The following is an 18,143-nucleotide window of genomic DNA, read 5'->3' as shown; positions in this document are numbered from 1 at the left end:
GTTTTCTTAATGTTGTCAACTAAATAGCAACTCAACCAACACTTCTAAAATCTTCCCCAAAGTACTGATATGCACAGTTCAATAATTGTGACTGTGCTTAAAGAAGAAACGAACCTCTTTTTCAAATATAAGAAAGGTGATAACAGCCCCCTTTTGTATTCGAAAAGACCGCATATAATACATAATTAATGAGAATATTATTTGAAAATTAAAGTACGTTCTCCATTGAAAAGAAAAGAAAATTCATGATAAAATGTTTCAGGAAAATGGAATTGTTGTTGAAAAATCTGAGATAAGTAATTTTTTAATTTCAATTAATTTTTAGGAAACTAGTCCATTAGCAGTAAAATCAGGTGATTGAATTAAATTCTAAAGAGTACTAAAATACGGATTGTCTTTAAAATTCAATAGAAAAAAAAATAATATCCGCGCTTCAGACAACTGGAAAAACTCTTATCGTTTTGTTTTTAAGGCTTGGGCAAACCAAGTCTTTTTTATATAATTTATGATTGTGCTGATTTTTTACGAAAGGGAAAAATTCATGCGAGTATTGAAGTTGGAAGACATTTCTCAAGTTTATGTGGTACTCATCGTAACTTGATTATGTATGTGAGACACAAGGTCTGTATAGCGCTTCGCATTATTAGGTCGGAGCATCCTTCAGGGGTGGTTAGCGGGAGATTCTCCATTTCGTAGTAGGGGGCTCTACTTATTTTTTTCCTTACTATGACGTCTTACGTGGGCGAGAAACAAGAATCCGCGGACCGCGGTAGCTGCGTCTAGAGAAAAAACGTCTCTCTAGTCTGAAAATTGTCTACCCTTTTCTTCTTCACCCCTACCTAACTTTCAACGGTTTAAGGCGAGGCCGATTATCCGATTGAAATTCAAATCTAAGGCGGTAACGGCGCGTTGCGCTTCGCCTTTCGTGGCTTTCAGTCTTTATTCTTTTTGAAAGGTAAATATTATTTATGTCATGAACATTTAATTTAAGAGACACTGTATCACCTTAGATCGTTGTTGGGCGCTGTACAACCTGAGCACATTAGAAACCACACGAAGCATTGCAAAATAATTTTTGCCCTTGTTTAATTTTGATGACGCCTAAAAACGCTACTTGGTCGAGTTGCAAATTTGAATTTACCAGTTTGCCTTTAAATATAGTAATATTGTGCTAAGAAAAGTACCCACTGTCTAGAGTCAAGGTTCAAAAGCTAACGTCGTTTACTAGTTTAAACTTAAGCCTTAAGCCCGGCGTGATTTAACGAGTTCGGCTTAAACGGATTGGCTTGCGATTTTGCTGTCCAAAACGGTACTTTTAATCGGCCAAAAAAAAAATAAGTCTTTCCCCTTTTTGTGTCGGGGGAAAACCAGAGAGAGAAACTTTACCCAAACCACAATTATCAGAGAGAATAACAATCTTACAAATAGAATTTGATCTTTCTATAATCTTCGAATGAAGTCTCGAGTAAATAGTGGTTGAAGATTGTTCGTTTCTAAAAACTGAAGTATACGCATTTTACGATTCATACACGTACAACTACTAAAGAAAGTTTTTTTTTAGATAAAAAACAGATGACTTGCTGTATAGTGTTACATTATAAACAAAGTAATATAATTGAAAAAAGCTAAATCAGCCGTTTTTCTATTCCTTCCGCGGCGAACGATTTGACAGCTGAATACCAAATGGAAGCGACCAAATTTAACAAAATGAAGAGAAACCTTTTCAAATCGCCCACAAGGGCATATTTATCACTTTTTGGCTCTTTCCTTTTATGTTTTGTGTTGGGATTTTATTATTCGATGGGTAATTCGATACCGTATCTATTATCATTTCTTCATAATAAAGTTGATCGCAACATCACCATTAGCAGCATGACATGGACCACCAGTCTTTGTGAAAGTGCTTACAGTTTATTCACAATTGTCGGCGGCTTTTTAATACAAAGAATTGGAATTAGAAAAACGGCGTTCTTCGGCACAATAATAATTAGGTAAGTTTTTGAACTTCTATAATAAATTTTGGCATAAATTTAAAGAATTACATATTAAAAGTATATTTCAAATTGGATATTACTAGTGAAGAAAGGGCTTTTGTGCTGACAAGTAAAATTCCAGGCCCAGTAATTGTCGTATACATTTGTTAATCCTTTCTTTTCAAATTTATTCTGAAATACTAGAGCAGAAATTTCTTCTTGATTATATTTAAAGGTTTTTATGGCAACGAATCAGTTGCGATTTCTTCTTTATACAATGGACTAGTTTCAACTGGCCTATAGATGTAGAAGTACTAGTACCTCGTTCGTTTTTGCTAGGTGTGCTATGTAACCAGACCTAGCTTTGCGATGGTGTTTTGTGTGTCTGTGTGCGTTGGGGGGCGGGTGTATTTGTATCCCCGGGTACACGAAACACAAGAGTGACTAGAAACCGATTAAGGCAAGATGCACTACCGCTTTGGAGTTCGTAATGTGAAAGAATTGCGAAAGGAAGTACATTAGCGCTATGGCACGAGTTAACAGCTGTTTTCCTGATTTCGGATGGACGTATGTAAAACAAGTTTTCGGAACAGTTTTTAAGAAAGATCCTCGTTCAGCTCTTGGAAATATTGGATAAGGAACAACATTGGAATCGTGAAAGAATTCACCGGGTTAGATTGTGGTAGCCCTCAAGATTAGGTTTAAGTTAATGGACGGTTGCATCGAAGCCGATTTGTTGGAAAGCGTATATAGGAGAAATGTTTTTCCTTATAGACCGGTTTGTTGGGTTTGCACGGGGAGGATGCGGAATGCGGCCACGGTAGCTAGAGTGAGATATTAATTTTTAGGCGGAAAGGGCACTATGTATAAAGGCTGCGTTGCTGTTATCTAATTATAGTTGTCGTTGAAAGCTCCTGGACCTTCAATGTATGGAGGTTAGATAGACGGAAAGACCATGTTAGCTAGGTGGTTTAAGAACTTAACAAACGCCAACAATTAGCCATCTCGAATATTACCTTAGCCAAGATCGGATTCATGCTGATAAGAACATAGGTCAATAGCTTTATCCTCTGGTACCATCCTCGCACACTTGGTTGAGAAGATTTGTCTGCTAATATTTATGTCACGTGTCTAAAACCATACATTTCTTTAAACTATATAGTTGCTGCAGACCGTCATAGATGGCGGAATGAAGTGACGCGAACCTACACCAAGTATGCTAGGATGGGGACAGAATATCTCGTGCCCTATGTTCTTATGAGTATGAATCCGTTCTTGCCTTAGCGAGTTAGAATACATGAATAATGTACTACATTAGAACATACGAAACTAACACCCCCCACTCCAAACCACACCAAGCTAATACGGATTTTTTTCCGAGACTGGTTTTTAGAGCTGTTAAAGTGAAGAGATAGTGGATTAGGGAAGGATGACAATTTTCGTTCGATTGTTAACTATTTTAAGTTGGTTTATGGTTAAAATATTTACCGTTTTTAGTTGGTTTGTAGTAATAATGTTATGCATTTTTAGTTCGTTTGTGTTATTAATGTTTACCAATTTTAGTTGGTCTATTTGGATAATGGTAATAATATTAACCAGATTTAGTTGGATAATGGAAAAAATGTTCACAAGTTTAGTTGGTTTAGTTGTTTAATGGTAAAAATGTTAACCATTTTTAGTTGGTTTAGTTGGATAATGGTAATAATGTTAACCATTTTCAGTTTTATTATGGTAATGAGGTTAAATAATGTGAGATGAATTTCGATATAGTAAGGTTAAGCATTATATATACCTATAAACAATGCGTTTTATTGTTAATTATTTCTTGATGGCCATTTCGAATCAATACGATGGACCCTTTCTTGCAGAGCTGTGCAGCAATTTTATTTCCCTCTGCTACATTCTCCACGATAGAATGTAGCTTTGATATTATTTTAATATGATATTGCAATTTGTGGGATAAGATGTGGTACGGTTTAACCTGGTACACTGTTAGAGACTATTTGATAAAAATATCAAATAGTCGTTGATTTCTGAAATCTCAAAGTCAAGTTATTGGCTCGATTAATACAGTCGAAACTAGCAAATACTCTTCAGGAATATTTAAGGCTTTGTAAATTTTGAAAAATCGGGGAGGATATCCCCAAAAGAGATTAATCCCCTCAATTGTTTTAGCCACTTCGTTATCACAAGGAGACTATAGGGTTAGTAGTATTACGCTTGTTTCGCTGTCACGTTTTAAAACATTTGTCCTAAATTGCGGCGACCTGAAACATGCATAAGTTCATTCTATATTTTGCACAGTTTTTTTCAGGGTGTTTCCTATTTCACCATCAAGTCCAGTTTCATTTTGTTTTTGCTAACGTACTCGGTATTAACTTGGTGTGGTGGTGGATTTACCTACGTATCAACCATTGTGGCAGTTTCCAGTGTACGCAATTCTAAACTTTACTATAAAGCTGACCGAACACTTATCAACCATTTTGGCCAATGTCAATCACATTGGTAGTTAACGTTGATAAGAAGCGCGAAAACACAGTCCTCAACCTTATCGATGCTGTTTGTTGAGAAGGTCATACGATAATATTAGGCTTTATATGTCATGCATACTATAAAGATAAGTTAAATCATTTGTGGTACCTGTATACGCCTGGTCCTAGCCAACTAGCCCTAGGAATTGAACTAAGTTTCTTAAAGTAGTCTGTTTTAAAACTATTAAAATGACCTTCAAACTTTCAATCCCAAAGTGATGATCTAAATATTAATGTGATATTATTTACAAGCATATGGATATGTACAGAAAAAGGATGGCTTATAATATTTATATAGAGCACAAGATCTAACAATCCAATAGGCAAGTCTTGCTGGCATCCAACACGCGCTATATTTTTTATCTACAGTATTTATGAACTCATATAAAATTCTACAACTATCTTCTCGTGCTCCTTCTTCCACTCATTCTTGGACTTCTTGGTTATACCTTTATTATTTGTCCCCATGTTTTTATACTAATATCATACAAAACTACGAGATATTGCGCTTAAAGAGTTCGCCATGTTGCGGCCTCAGCATCTAAGCACGTGATTAGACGTTTCCTAATTGGCTAGTTGTCTCATCAATCGAAGTTGATGTCGACCGCAGTAGACTTGAGTCTACTGCGGTCAACCATCAATATTGATCCTCAATTTAGTGGACATCAACTAAAATCAACGAAAAAACCGTCAATTTTAGCGAAAATTGATACGTGTTCGGTCAGCTTAACGAACGGAATAACATCAATCTTTATTCTTTTGTTTAACAGTGGTTTCCAGAAAAATTTGGTACTTACTTTGGATTGGTTAATGCAGGATGGGGTATTGGAGGCATTGTTTGGATACAGATCCAAACCATCTTGATAAACCCAGAAAACCTTCAACTAAACGTTACGTCTGACCAAAATGGGTAATAAACCTGTCAACCTCAATCAAATTTTGGCCGGATAGACGTACATGTACTGTCACTATGTTTTAATGTAGTCTCCACGACATTCTTTAAAATCCATTTTTCGTTCTAGTAATGATATTTTACAACTGCAGTAATGTTATTTTCAGATATTTCATGGATGAAAATCTACTTAGCCGTGTTCCAAATGCCCTTTGGGAAACGGCGGCTATGTTTTTTGTACTAAATGCTATGGGATCTTTCTTATTGTTTTGTAAACCAGCATCTAGAGTAATAAATTTTTTGGGGAGGGAAATTCAAATAATTTAGTCAATGTCTTATATGGAGTACCATTATGCTAGAAGCTTAGTGAATGATCACTAATGGATTAAATAATTGGGGTTTTTCAGTTTTTAAAATGTCTCAATAATGAGGAAGATTTTTTTAACATTTGATGGTATAACTTCCAAATGATCGAGAAAGTTTAAAAATGTTAAATAAACGAATATATTTAAAATATTTTTAATATATACAAGTCCATTAAAGACCTAACTAAACCATGGCAATATCCATTGAAGGCATCGAAATAAATTTGCAAAACAGTCCTGTAAGGCAGTATCGACGGTATTTATGTCCACGAAATGACTGTTAAGCGGAGTAAATATAAGCCTTTCCTTTTTATCAAAGCAGCAATTTTATTACGTAAAATAATCCACCATTATCGGTGTTAAACAACTAGCTTAAATATCACTCGCGTATCTTGATCCATCAGTATCTTGGAATTATACTTACTTGAAATTGCTCTTGATAGATGCTTCTTTCTTTCATATGAAATTTAACGTAACTTATTCGTACGTCTCAGCTCTTATTTTGTGGATTACGTCGATTACCAGTTGCATATCCGAATAATTTTAAAATTGTTTAAAACAATTTAGGATGACGACTCCAATAAAAAAGACGATCGTGACAAAATATCTTTAAAGGAAACCCTAGTTAAATATTTGAAACGAAAGGAACTTTATCTTCTTTGGGTTATAGGTTTTCTATTGGCCATGCCAAGCATTTACGTTTTCACATACTTGAAAGTAAAGTTACATTAATCAATGGTCTTTAAATATGGTGTTCATATTAACCTTTTCCTTCTTAAAATTCTAGTCATTTGGAATGCATATTGTGAACAACGATCATCTATTGACTTACGCTCACTCCTTCGTCTCATCTGGAACTATATTCGGAAAAATTATTATTGGAATTATTTGTGATAAAACATCTTACAAGGTGTGTGTAAGACACTAAGGTGGGGGATAAGTTTGCGTTAAGGAAAAAACTCTATATACTAGCACCTTCATGACTTGTGTAAAGTCTCACACCTTTTATGATCGAAGTACTGGAATAAGATGTTGGACAAGTCAGAAATGTTACTAGGCTCCATTAAAACACGTAAAAGGATTTTCAATAAGTTCTGTATGTTCTTTTTTCAGGTTGCCCTCGTTGTGATATGCTTATGTTTAGGACCATTCATACAGTTGCTAACATTTTGCGCATATCTTCCACCAACGGCGTTTTTGATCACTTCATCCCTCTGTGGATTTATAGCCATTTCCGCTGGCAGCGCAGCATTTTGCATTTTACCAATGTGTACAGTTCGTATTTTTGATAAAAATCATTCTGGAGAGGTGTCGGGCCTTATCATGAATTGTCAGGTGATTATATTTAATTTTACCTTAAGATAAGAACTCTCAGACATAAAATAATGTATTTCGGTTCCAGTTTATTGGTGGACTTGTCTCAAGTGCCATGTTTGAGCCTCTACAAGATATTCTTGGCTGGAATTGGATGTTTACACTTCAGTTGGGAATTTCTGCTTTAGGTAGGTTTAAGGTTTTGTTATTCAAAATCTCAAATATTTCTCTATCGTAAGACTTACCCACTTACAAAAAAACCAAGTATCTTAAAATTTGCTTTTATAGCTTTAATTGTTACGCTATCCCTGCCTAATGAAAAAAATGGATCTTCAAATGGAAAAAATGAACGTAAAGTGGAAAAATTGAATGTTACATTGACAAACTTTGTACAAAACTCTTATCCAAATGGAAATTGTGAATGAAATCATTAATATGAAAATATGTAGCAAACTCGATAATTGTGAAAATTTGTAAATTTGGAATGAAGCTCGAATATTACCTGAGCGTGTTTGAAAACATGAATACTGTACTGCATGAGCCCATACGAAACTAACACCGCTTGCAACCACACCTAGCTAATACGGAAATTCTTTTAAGGGACTTGTTTAAATTCAATTCGCAAAAACGTTTAGCTTGCTTTGCATTCTTTAATTCCTTTTAATAGTAATCGGGAAATTTAATTCTTCTTTAAATTTATGTATGTTGATTTTTTTCGACACTAAAGTCCTACACTGAAGGTGTGTGATAGCCCAAAGACGAGTAACCTTTGCCTACTCGAAGTTCACTAAATACTGGCACTTAACTCCCCAATTTCCGAATATTTGGCTCTGGCTTACATAATGTAGTTAAGTTGATATAGTATAGAGTTCATATTAAACGTTTTCCCAAAACCGAGTCACAAGTCTCAGGTCATAAGTTGTTGAACGCATTTTTGGTACGTTGTGCAACTTTTCCCGTCTCGATTAAAATGGCGTCTGCATCACCACATTCAAACAGCTCGCAAAGAACCAAAGCTTAACTAATTTTGTTATAATTTAACTAATTTCCGAAAGTGTTGGGCTAAAACAATTTTGAAATAAATTTAGATGATTCTTAGTAACAATGATTATCTCATGATTTGGGCAATTTTGAAAATATTGGCTGACTTATCAACCAAAAACTTTATGTAGCTCGCGTAAAATTTATCAGTCGCAATTAAAATTGATGTCACGAAACTGAAGCGCATCCAAAAAACCTGCTCTTCCAGCCGGTGCGATCGGTGTTACCTAATCGGCTTCTGGTGTTACTGGGTGTAGCCTTAATATTGATATTCATATTGACCGTCTAAAAGAAAGGCATTTGACGACCTCTAGAAATAAAATAATCCTGAAAAATTCATCTTCCTGCAAATGTGTTTAAAATTTGGAACATGGGGAATACTGTCTTGGCATAACCTTGAAAATTTCCTGACTTTTGAAATTGCAAACATTCCACTGATTAGAATAGATAAAGTAGGTGACGCTACGTACGTGATATAAATGGGCGTTAGACTGTTGAAAGTAACCGAGAAGTTCTTTTTCTTGAAAATAATTTTGAATGACATTGTTTAATTCCATGGTGACACCATGAAGGTCAAGGCTATCGGGGATTATTCTTGGTTACCGAAACCTTCCCAACACTGCTGGGAAACCATATATTTTGAAGGAGACTTTTTCAACGTAACGATACAGTAGCACGGAAATCTTCAGTATAATGATTCTTAGTGTAACGACGTATGCAAGGAAGAAAATTTGTCTTATTTAAATTTCTAAACGAAACAGAGGAATGCGTAATTTTTTAGTAACTGAAAGTTTCAGGTGACTTAAAAAAATAAAATGAAATATTTCAATCGGCTGCATTTAATCTCTTCTATCTTCCAAAAACTAACTTGATGAAGCGGAAAATCTAGTGATTTTTTATCGATTCTTTTACTTATTATAAGACCCGTTTGCATAGTGAAACAAACATTCAGGAAATTCCTCCGAAAGATTTTAAAATTCAAATGACGATCAGATTTTAAAGATAATTTGAAATAAGCCCCTTCGACCATTCGCATAAAGGCCTGCCTTGCTCTTAAGAAATTTCCTTTGCACGATCCATGTCTCGCGCCACGATTGTCACATCGAGAGCAGTTTTTCGAAATAAAGTAAATAATTAGATTCAGTGGCTATCCTGTACAACAGTTCAAGAGATACTAAAGGTTCCAACTAGACTAGCATCGTTAGCCGATATAATAAATTAACCGATTTCAATATCAAAGCTTAATCTTTTTTAAATTCAATGAATCTCAAATATCAATATTATCCTTAATATTTTAAAAATGATCATGTTAAGTTTATAAAATATTAATACAATAACGCAATGTAATCGTCTCGATTAGTAAAATCAATTATCGGTAAAGTGGGCATTTGATAAAAGTTCTTATAAATAAACTTTTCCGCTTTTATTTATTACGCATTATACGTCCGTTACTGTTGAGCCAGTAGAGAGGAAATAGGATGATAGAAAATCAAGGCTTGCCGCTTGGGCACGGTTGTTAGTCGCTACCTTTCCATGTATTAGCTCTGACCCATAGGGCTGCCACCCGTACAAAAATTTACGGCTGCATTTTGCTGTTATTTAGATTTTTTAGAATCTGCAATATATTGCAAATAAACTGGAATATTCTGGAAAAATACTGGAATAAACCTGAAAAAGGTTCAACTTCAGACAAAATTAAGATGCATTCCAGAGAGCAATGCAGAACATTTTAGACGTTTTGCAGAAAAAATATCTTCCGTTGGAAAACTCAGTACAGCAGTATACAAAATTTAGCTACTCTAGAGTCATAAAATAGCTACCTTACAGCTAGAAAACAGAAGGGAAATAGTAACTACCGTAAGAAATCAGGATGTTTGTAGGCTCATTACAGGTACTGTACCTTCCAGATATATTGTATGCATGTTACAGTCAGAAATTGCTAAGTTTGTAGGATAATGGCAGGCGGGTTTCGGATACTTTTTAGGATAATTGCAGGCGCGTTTCATATACTTTGTAGGAAAATTGCAGGCGCGTTTCAGATACTTTTTAGGATCATTGCAGGCGCGTTTCAGATACTTTGTAGGATAATAGCAGGTGCATTTCCGATTCTTTGTCGGATAATTGCAGGTGTGTTTCAGATACTTTGCAGGATCATTGTAGGTGCGTTTCATATTCTTTGTAGGATAATTGCAGATGCGTTTCAGATACTTTGTAGGATAATTGCAGGCGCGTTTCAGATACTTTGTAGGATCATTGCAGGCGCGTTTCAGATACTTTGCAGAGTCATGCAGCTGCGTTTCAGATACTTTGTAGGATAATTGCAGCCGCGTTTCAAATACTTTGCAGGATCATTGCAGCCGCGTTTCAGATACTTTTAAGGACCATTACAGGCGCGTTTCAGATACTTTAATTTGTACGATAATTGCAGGTGCTTTTCAGATACTTTTTAGGATAATTGCAGGCGCGTTTCAGATACTTTGTAGGATAATTGCAGGCGCGTTTCAGATACTTTGAAGGATAATTGCAGGTGATTTTCAGATGATTTTTAGGATAATTGCAGGCGCATTTCAGATACTTTTCAGGAGCGTTTCATATACTTTTTAGGAAAATTGCAGGTGTGTTTCTGGTACTTTTCAGGATCATTGCAGGCGCGTTTCAGATACTTTTTAGGATAATTGCAGGCGCTTTTCATATACTTTGTAGGCAAATTGCAGGTGTGTTTCTGGTACTTTTCAGGATCATTGCAGGCGCGTTTCAGATACTTTTTAGGATAATTGCAGGCGTGTTTCAGGTACTTTTCAGGATCATTGCAGGCGCGTTTCAGGTACTTTTTAGGATAATTGCAGGCGCTTTTCATATACTTTGTAGGCAAATTGCAGTCGCGTTTCAGATACTTTTCAGGATCATTATTGGCGCGTTTCAGATGCTTTGTAGGATCATTGCAGGTGCTTTTCAGATAATTTTTAGGATCATTGCAGCCGAATTTCAGATACTTTGTAGGATAATTACAGGCGCGTTTCAGATACTTTGTAGGATAATTGCAGGTACTTTTCAGATACTTTGTAGGATAATTGCAGGTACTTTTCAGATATTTTTAGGATAAATGCAGGAGCATTTCATATACTTTGTAGGATAATTACAGGCGCGTTTCAGATACTTTGTAGGATAATTGCAGGTACTTTTCAGATACTTTGTAGGATAATTGCAGGTACTTTTCAGATATTTTTAGGATAAATGCAGGAGCATTTCATATACTTTGTAGGATAATTGCAGGCGCTTTTCATATACTTTGTAGGAAAATTGCAGGTGCTTTTCATATACTTTTCAGGATCATTGCAGGCGCGTTTCAGATACTTTTTAGGATCATTGCAGGCGTATTTCGGATACTTTGTAGGATAATTGCAGGTGCGTTTCAGATACTTTGTAGGATCATTGCAGCCGCGTTTCAGATACTTCGCAGGATCATTGCAGGTGCATTTCAGATACTCTGTAGAATAATTGCAGGCGCGTTTCAGATTCTTTGCAGGATCATTGCAGGCTCTTTTCATATACTTTGTAGGATAATTGCAGGTGCGTTTCAGATACTTTGTAGGATCATTGCAGCCGCGTTTCAGATACTGCGCAGGATCATTTGCAGGAGCATTTCAGATACTCTGTAGGATAATTGCAGGTGCATTTCAGATACTTCGCAGGATCATTGCAGGTGCATTTCAGACACTTTGTAGGATAATTGCAGGTGCATTTCAGATTCTTTGCAGGATCATTGCAGGCGCGTTTCAGATGCTTTGCAGGGTCATTGCGGGTTTTTATCAATTATTGAATCAGTCGCCTTATATACCCTAAATTTCCAAAAAAAATTAAAGAGGCTTACGCTTGAGTTTAAACGTCAACAATAGCTATGTTTAAAATTATTTTAGGAATAAAGTTCCTTAAAACGATTTAACTAGAATTAAGGTAAATTAATGACGATTAAATTAATAAATATCAATTATATTTTTTTTAATATTTAAAAATAGCCTCTAAATTGCGTCTCGACTTGGAGAGGTTTATTTTGGATTCCCAACTTAAAAAAATATTAAGCCGTAATTTATCTGAATACACGCTTTTCTGACTTGCTAAATTAACATCTGAGATGGTCCAACTGTTTAGGTACATGTACAAGTTCTTACCACATCTAGCTAAAAAGGTCTTTTCGTCTATCTAACATCCACAACATACACACTCACAGAACATAATCGAAAAAGTCTTTAAAACTTGTAGCTAAAAACCGATTACAACTGAAGGGAAGGGTCCCGACAGGCTTGTTTTACGTCTATTCGCAACCAGGAAAACTGCTGTAGACTTATATGATAGCGCTAAAGTACTTTGGTTCGCAATTTCCTTCACATTTCGAGCGCCATGGTGATAGTAGATCTTGTCTTAATCGGTGAAGTTGGACTGCAAAACCGAGTGTATTCAATTCTAGAGTCATTCTCGAACTAGCTCTCAGTAAGTCTCTAGCATTACGAAGTATAGGCAGTGTCATACTTGAAACATATCTGATAAACTTTTGATAACTGTATATACAATACTGGCCCTTTTATGACCAAAAATGTTTCAATTTTCTATCTTTTATGGTGGTTTAAATATTTTTAGGATCGAGACGTGACAGTATTAGATCAAAAGATCTTATTGAGATGAATGAGTAAAGCTTTTTTAAGATGCCTTTTTAGGCCTAACCAATTGTTTATTCAAAGTTTAGGAAAATAGAAGCAGAAATATTAATGCCTAACAGAAGCAGATAAAAATTTATGGAGCGCTCGAAGTTGACTTCCCGTACAAAAATTTAAAAACAGGACCCTTCCCAACGAAAGAATATCTGGATAACAATATAAGCGGTGAAAAAGGGATTCCCATGTGTGTGCCCGTACAAAAATTTTAGGCTGTAATTCATCTGCATACGCGCTTTTTTATCGCTACCACGCTGTAATAGGTATACATTAAGGCTACATTTCTGCAGCTCAAAAAACGGGAAAATTTCACAGCAATTCTAGAACTGCAAATTGACTGCCGTTTCTACATTTTCTGTTTGTTAACTGTTAACTGTCTAGACTGGCAGAAATATGCAGCGCAATTCTGCAAACGCTATGCAAATGTAGAAATACCAGCTGTTAGTTTAAAACTGTAATTTGACCGTTTTATAGATATGTTACAGGTCTGCAAAAGTGATGGAAAAGTAGAAATCCAGCTGCTAATTTAGAACTGTAATTTGACCGTTTTAATAGACATGTTTCAGGTCTGCAAAAGTGATAGAAAAGTAGAAATACAGCTGCTAATTTAAAACTGCAATTTGACCACATTTATAGACATGTTACAGGTCTGCAAAAGTGATGGAAAAGTAGAAATGCAACTGCTAATTTAGAACTGTAATTTGACCATTTTTATAGACATGTTACAGGTCTGCAAAAGTGATAGAAAAGTAGAAATCCAGCTGCTAATTTAAAACTGCAATTCTACCACATTTATAGACATGTTACAGATCTGCAAAAGTGATGGAAAAGTAGAAATGCAGCTGCCAATTTAGAACTGTAATTTGACCATTTTATAGACATGTTACAGGTCTGCAAAAGTGATAGAAAAGTAGAAATCCAGCTGCTAATTTAAAACTGCAATCTGACCACATTTATAGGCATGTTACAGGTCTGAAAGAGTGATTGAAAAGTAGAAATCTAGCTGCTAATTTAAAACTGCAATTTGACTACATTTAAAGACATGTTACAGGTCTGCAAAAGTGATGGAACAGTAGAAATACAGCTGCCAATTTAAAACTTTAATTTGACATAAATTGACCATTTTTATAGACATGTTACAGGTCTGCAAACGTGATGGAAAAGTAGAAATTCAGCTACCAACTTAAAACTGTAATTTAACCACATTTAGAGAGATATATTGCAGGTATTCAAAAGTAGGAAATTCTACTTTTGAATACCTGCAATATGTCTATAAATGTGGAATAGTTACAGTTTTAAATAGGCAGCTGGATTTCTACTTTTCCATCACTTTTTCAGACTTGTAACATGTCTATAAATATGGTCAAATTACAGTTTTAAATTGGCAGCTGGATTTCTACTTTTCCATCACTTTTTCAGACTTGTAACATGTCTATACATGTAGTCAAATTACAGTTTTAAACTAGCATCTGGTATTTCTACTTTTCTATCACTTTTGCACACCTGTAACATGTCTATAAAAATGGCCAAATTACAGTTTTAAATTGGCAGCTGGATTTCTGCTTTTCCATCACTTTTGTAGACCTGTTACATGTCTATAAATGTGGTCAAATTGCAGTTTTAAATTGGCAGCTGAATATCTACTTTTCCATAAGTTTTGCAGACCTGTATCATGTCTATAAATGAAGTAAAATTACAGTTTTAAATTGGCATCTGGATTTCTACTTTTCCATCACATTTGCAGGCCTGTAACATGTCTATAAATGTGGTCAAGTTGCAGTTTTAAACTAGCAGCTGGTATTTCTACTTTTTCATCACTTTTGCAAACCTGTAACATGTCAATAAATATAGTCAAATTGAAGTTTTAAATTGGCAGCTGGATTTCTACTTTTCCATCACTTTTGCAGATCTGTAACATGTCTATAACTGTGGTCAAATTTCAGTTTTAAACTAGCAGCTGTTATTTCTACTTTTGCATCGCGTTTGCAGAATCGCGCTGCATATTTCTGCCAGTACAGACAATTAACAGATAATAAACAGAAAATGTAGAAACGGCAGACAATTTGCAGTTCTGGAATTGTTGTTAAATTTTCGCGTTTTTCGAGCTGCAGAAAATGTAGCCTTAATGTATACCTATTACAGCGTGGTAGTGATAAAAAAGCGCGTATGCAGATGAATTACAGCCTAAAATTTTTGTACGGGCACACACATGGGAATCCCTTTTTCACCGCTTATATTGTTATCCAGATATTCTTTCGTTGGGAAGGGTCCTGTTTTGACAGTGTTTGAACCACTAGTTGTAAACAAGCTCAGAGCATTGAAAACCGTAACAATAATTTCAAAGGTCATATTGCCGTCACACTTGTGACGGCCATATCGCAAACGCGAAATGGCGTTACCCCTGGTAGGCCGTTGCTCCTCATAACGTTAAAATTAGCGAGCTTGGGGTGGCAGCGCAACGAGCATACGCTTGTAAAACTATCAGGGGAGTCTAAGAAATTCCTATTGCACCGCGCAACTGTCCTCGTCGGAATCCCGACAGAGACTTAACCCCTTGACCAAAAGTCAAGAAGGAAGGAACCCTTAGACCCGACTCGAAACCCTGTGTCTATAAAAGGAGGGGCCGGGGACCAAAAAGACATATTTTGGCTGCTCACCAAAGAGAGGAAGCTCTTCTTTTTATCTTGTATTTTTATTTTGTACTCTACTTTTTACTTTAAACGATGAGTGGGTGAGTGGAAATAAATTATTGGATTAAAAATCAGTGCTGTATTACTCTAGGGTAAGCCTACCAGTTTTGTGGGGCTTACACACTTTCCAATAAGTAGAATTCCACTCGAAGACGAGGGCATCGTCACACCCTTCTATCTCTTACTGGGGTTTCCATCCCCCCCCCACTGGTTGGATACAGTATTCTAGGTGCAGAGCTCCTGGCCCATTCGACCGAAACCCATTCGACAGAATCCCATTCGACCGAAATGTAGCCGAGTTTGGCGGTAAATTATTGCAGTAATTTGGTCTAAAAAGCCTCTATAGTTATCTTCTTATAAAAATGTTTTAGCCAATTAATGTTTTTATATTTTGTACGTAAATATATGAAAAATTAAAGGTCATATTGCACTTATAACTTTTTGGGTACTAATTAAGGTTACCCCCCTTTTCAAGCAATTTAAAACACCCAATTCCCATTTACCCAAACTTTCTTTAACCCAATTCCCAGTTCTCCTATTCCAATTAACCCAATATTGCATACCGAAAAAGACTCAAATACAGTAGAATTTGATGGTTTTATTTATTTATTTTTTCATTCCATAAGGGATACACTTACTTGAAGTGTATAACCACTCCAAAGAGGAAGGGACGTCCTCCTAACCAAACCAAACCTAACATAACAGTAATGTTTTGGAAAAGGCATATTATTTGTGAAGACAATGAAGCTAAACATCAATATTTTGGAAAACGCGCAACATTGTTAAATGATTTATAAAATATTACTAACCAAACTTAACCAAACCTAACCTAAAATAACAGTAATGTTTTGGAAAAGGCATATTATTTGATAAGTCAATGAACCTAAACATCAATATTTTGGAAAAGGCGTAGCATTGTTAAATGATTTATAAAATATTACTAACCTAACTTAACCAAACATAACCTATCATAACGGTATTGTTTTGGAAAAGGCATATTATTTGAGAAGCCAATGAAGCTAAACATCAATATTTTGGAAAAGGCGTAACATTGTTAAATGATTTATAAAATATTACTAAACTAGCTTAAACAAACCTAACCTAACATAACAGTAATGATTTGGAAAAGGCATATTATTTGAGAAGTCAATGAAGCTAAACATCAATATTTTGGAAAAGGCGTAACATTGTTAAATGATTTATAAAATATTACAAATCTAACTTAACCTAACCTAACATAACCCAACCTAACCAAAAAAACCAAAGTAAAATACCCCAGCTATAACATCCAATTTTTAACTCAACCTGACAATGCTATATTTCTCGTTGTGAAATCCTTAATACTGCTGAATTATAAATTCGCCTTCTTAATTCAGCATCTGCAAGGAAATAAAATTCGATTATTATCGATTATTCGATTTAAGTAAACTCACCTTCCTGATGGAGATTCGAACTAAGATTTTTTGCGTGACGATCCGACGCTTTACCACTAGACCACGGTGGGACGCAGACCACTTCGAAATCAAATAAACTAATATACTAGCTTGGAACTTTCGGTTGAAGGGAATTCGTTCCAATGGGATTCGATCGAATGGGAAAATATTCCCTTTTAATAGAAAACCGCCATTGGGCTAGATTTTAAAATAATGGCTAGAAATTTTCTGACGAATGGGATTCGTTCCAATGGTATTCGGTTGAATGGGTAGACTCCGGTGCGCTCACTCCAACCAGAGAGGAGGTGGCATGATGTCAGACTATTTACCCCCCTTGGCAAACTTTTATCTCCCTATAGCGAAATAAGCATATACTGTGTAGTTTTCACTAAAGGGGCTAAAAACATTTCCTCCCATCTGTCTTAGCAATAACTTCAATGCAGTGTTGTCAGGCCCTTGGTGAGGCAGGTTAGTCAAATGCCGGTTCAAACTGAACCCTTTCTCCCTGCATTTTCCTGCCTCGTCAACGGTTTGGCAACACTGAGGGAACGGCATAAAACCCCTTTAGCAAAAACTATGCATTGGATTTTTGCCTAGACATTAATGAAAAATGAAATTACACTTCATTGAAATTGTTTCAAAAATTTATTTCAAATTAAAATTTTGCCCTTATTGCCAGCGGTGGTCCATATATGGTACACCAGTAACATTTGGGTATAAGTGGCGCACTTGTTTTACAACACATATCGGCATAATGAGTTTTGTAATATTCTTCATTTCTTTCACCTCCAGCAACTTTTCTCGCAAAATATCGCGGATCTCTGAATACTCTCAGATTACTAAGGCACGACCAGTATTTTTTATATTTAATTTTTTCTCATCCCGGTATTGTTTCGATGTGGCTCTTCTTGTCCGTTGCCTAACCACGGAAAATGACGGGATGTAACACAGGGCGTTTGAAAACAATGATCGCATTCGGGGTTTGCGATATTCTCATCGGTCTGAAATTCAGGCTCTGGGACTGGTGACATATCAATCGAGATTCTGGAAGACTGCGGTACTTCGTTCATTATTCTTTTTCTTGGTATTTTCGACCCTGATACGGAAAACCATGGAAAAATTAAGTTTTTATGCCATGAAAATTGAATCTATGCTGTATAATTCCTGTGCTTTCTTGGTAATTCCATCCGTTCTT

At 35.6% G+C, this 18,143-nt stretch overlaps 1 protein-coding gene across 4 annotated transcripts; it reads left to right on the top strand.

Moving 5' to 3' along the window:
• Positions 1 to 1,365: 1,365 nt before the first annotated feature.
• On the top strand, positions 1,366 to 8,180 carry LOC149591784 (apicoplast pyruvate carrier 1-like). Of its 4 annotated transcripts, none has more exons than XM_089861757.1 (11): positions 1,366 to 1,505; positions 1,562 to 1,804; positions 1,869 to 1,991; positions 4,278 to 4,404; positions 5,275 to 5,414; positions 5,564 to 5,684; positions 6,329 to 6,478; positions 6,549 to 6,671; positions 6,875 to 7,096; positions 7,164 to 7,263; positions 7,364 to 8,180. In XM_089861757.1, exons 2-11 carry the CDS (start codon positions 1,773 to 1,775, stop codon positions 7,498 to 7,500), a joined length of 1,275 nt encoding a protein of 424 aa, XP_089717883.1. In that variant the 5' UTR covers positions 1,366 to 1,505; positions 1,562 to 1,772; the 3' UTR covers positions 7,501 to 8,180. The 4 variants fall into 4 exon arrangements, with proteins under 4 accessions (XP_089717883.1, XP_089717884.1, XP_089717881.1 ...); XM_089861758.1 differs by having other exon boundaries at positions 1,367 to 1,505; positions 1,872 to 1,991; XM_089861755.1 differs by having other exon boundaries at positions 1,371 to 1,505; positions 1,562 to 1,991.
• The last annotated feature ends 9,963 nt before the right edge of the window (positions 8,181 to 18,143 follow it).

This window comes from Phalangium opilio, unplaced genomic scaffold (genome assembly GCF_054372755.1).
Source record: "Phalangium opilio isolate 3A_F unplaced genomic scaffold, DU_Popi_V2 ptg000500l_1, whole genome shotgun sequence".
NCBI lineage: Eukaryota > Metazoa > Arthropoda > Arachnida > Opiliones > Phalangiidae > Phalangium > Phalangium opilio.
Note: the sequence above shows the minus strand (reverse complement) of the source record. Positions and strands in the feature narration are given on the sequence as shown.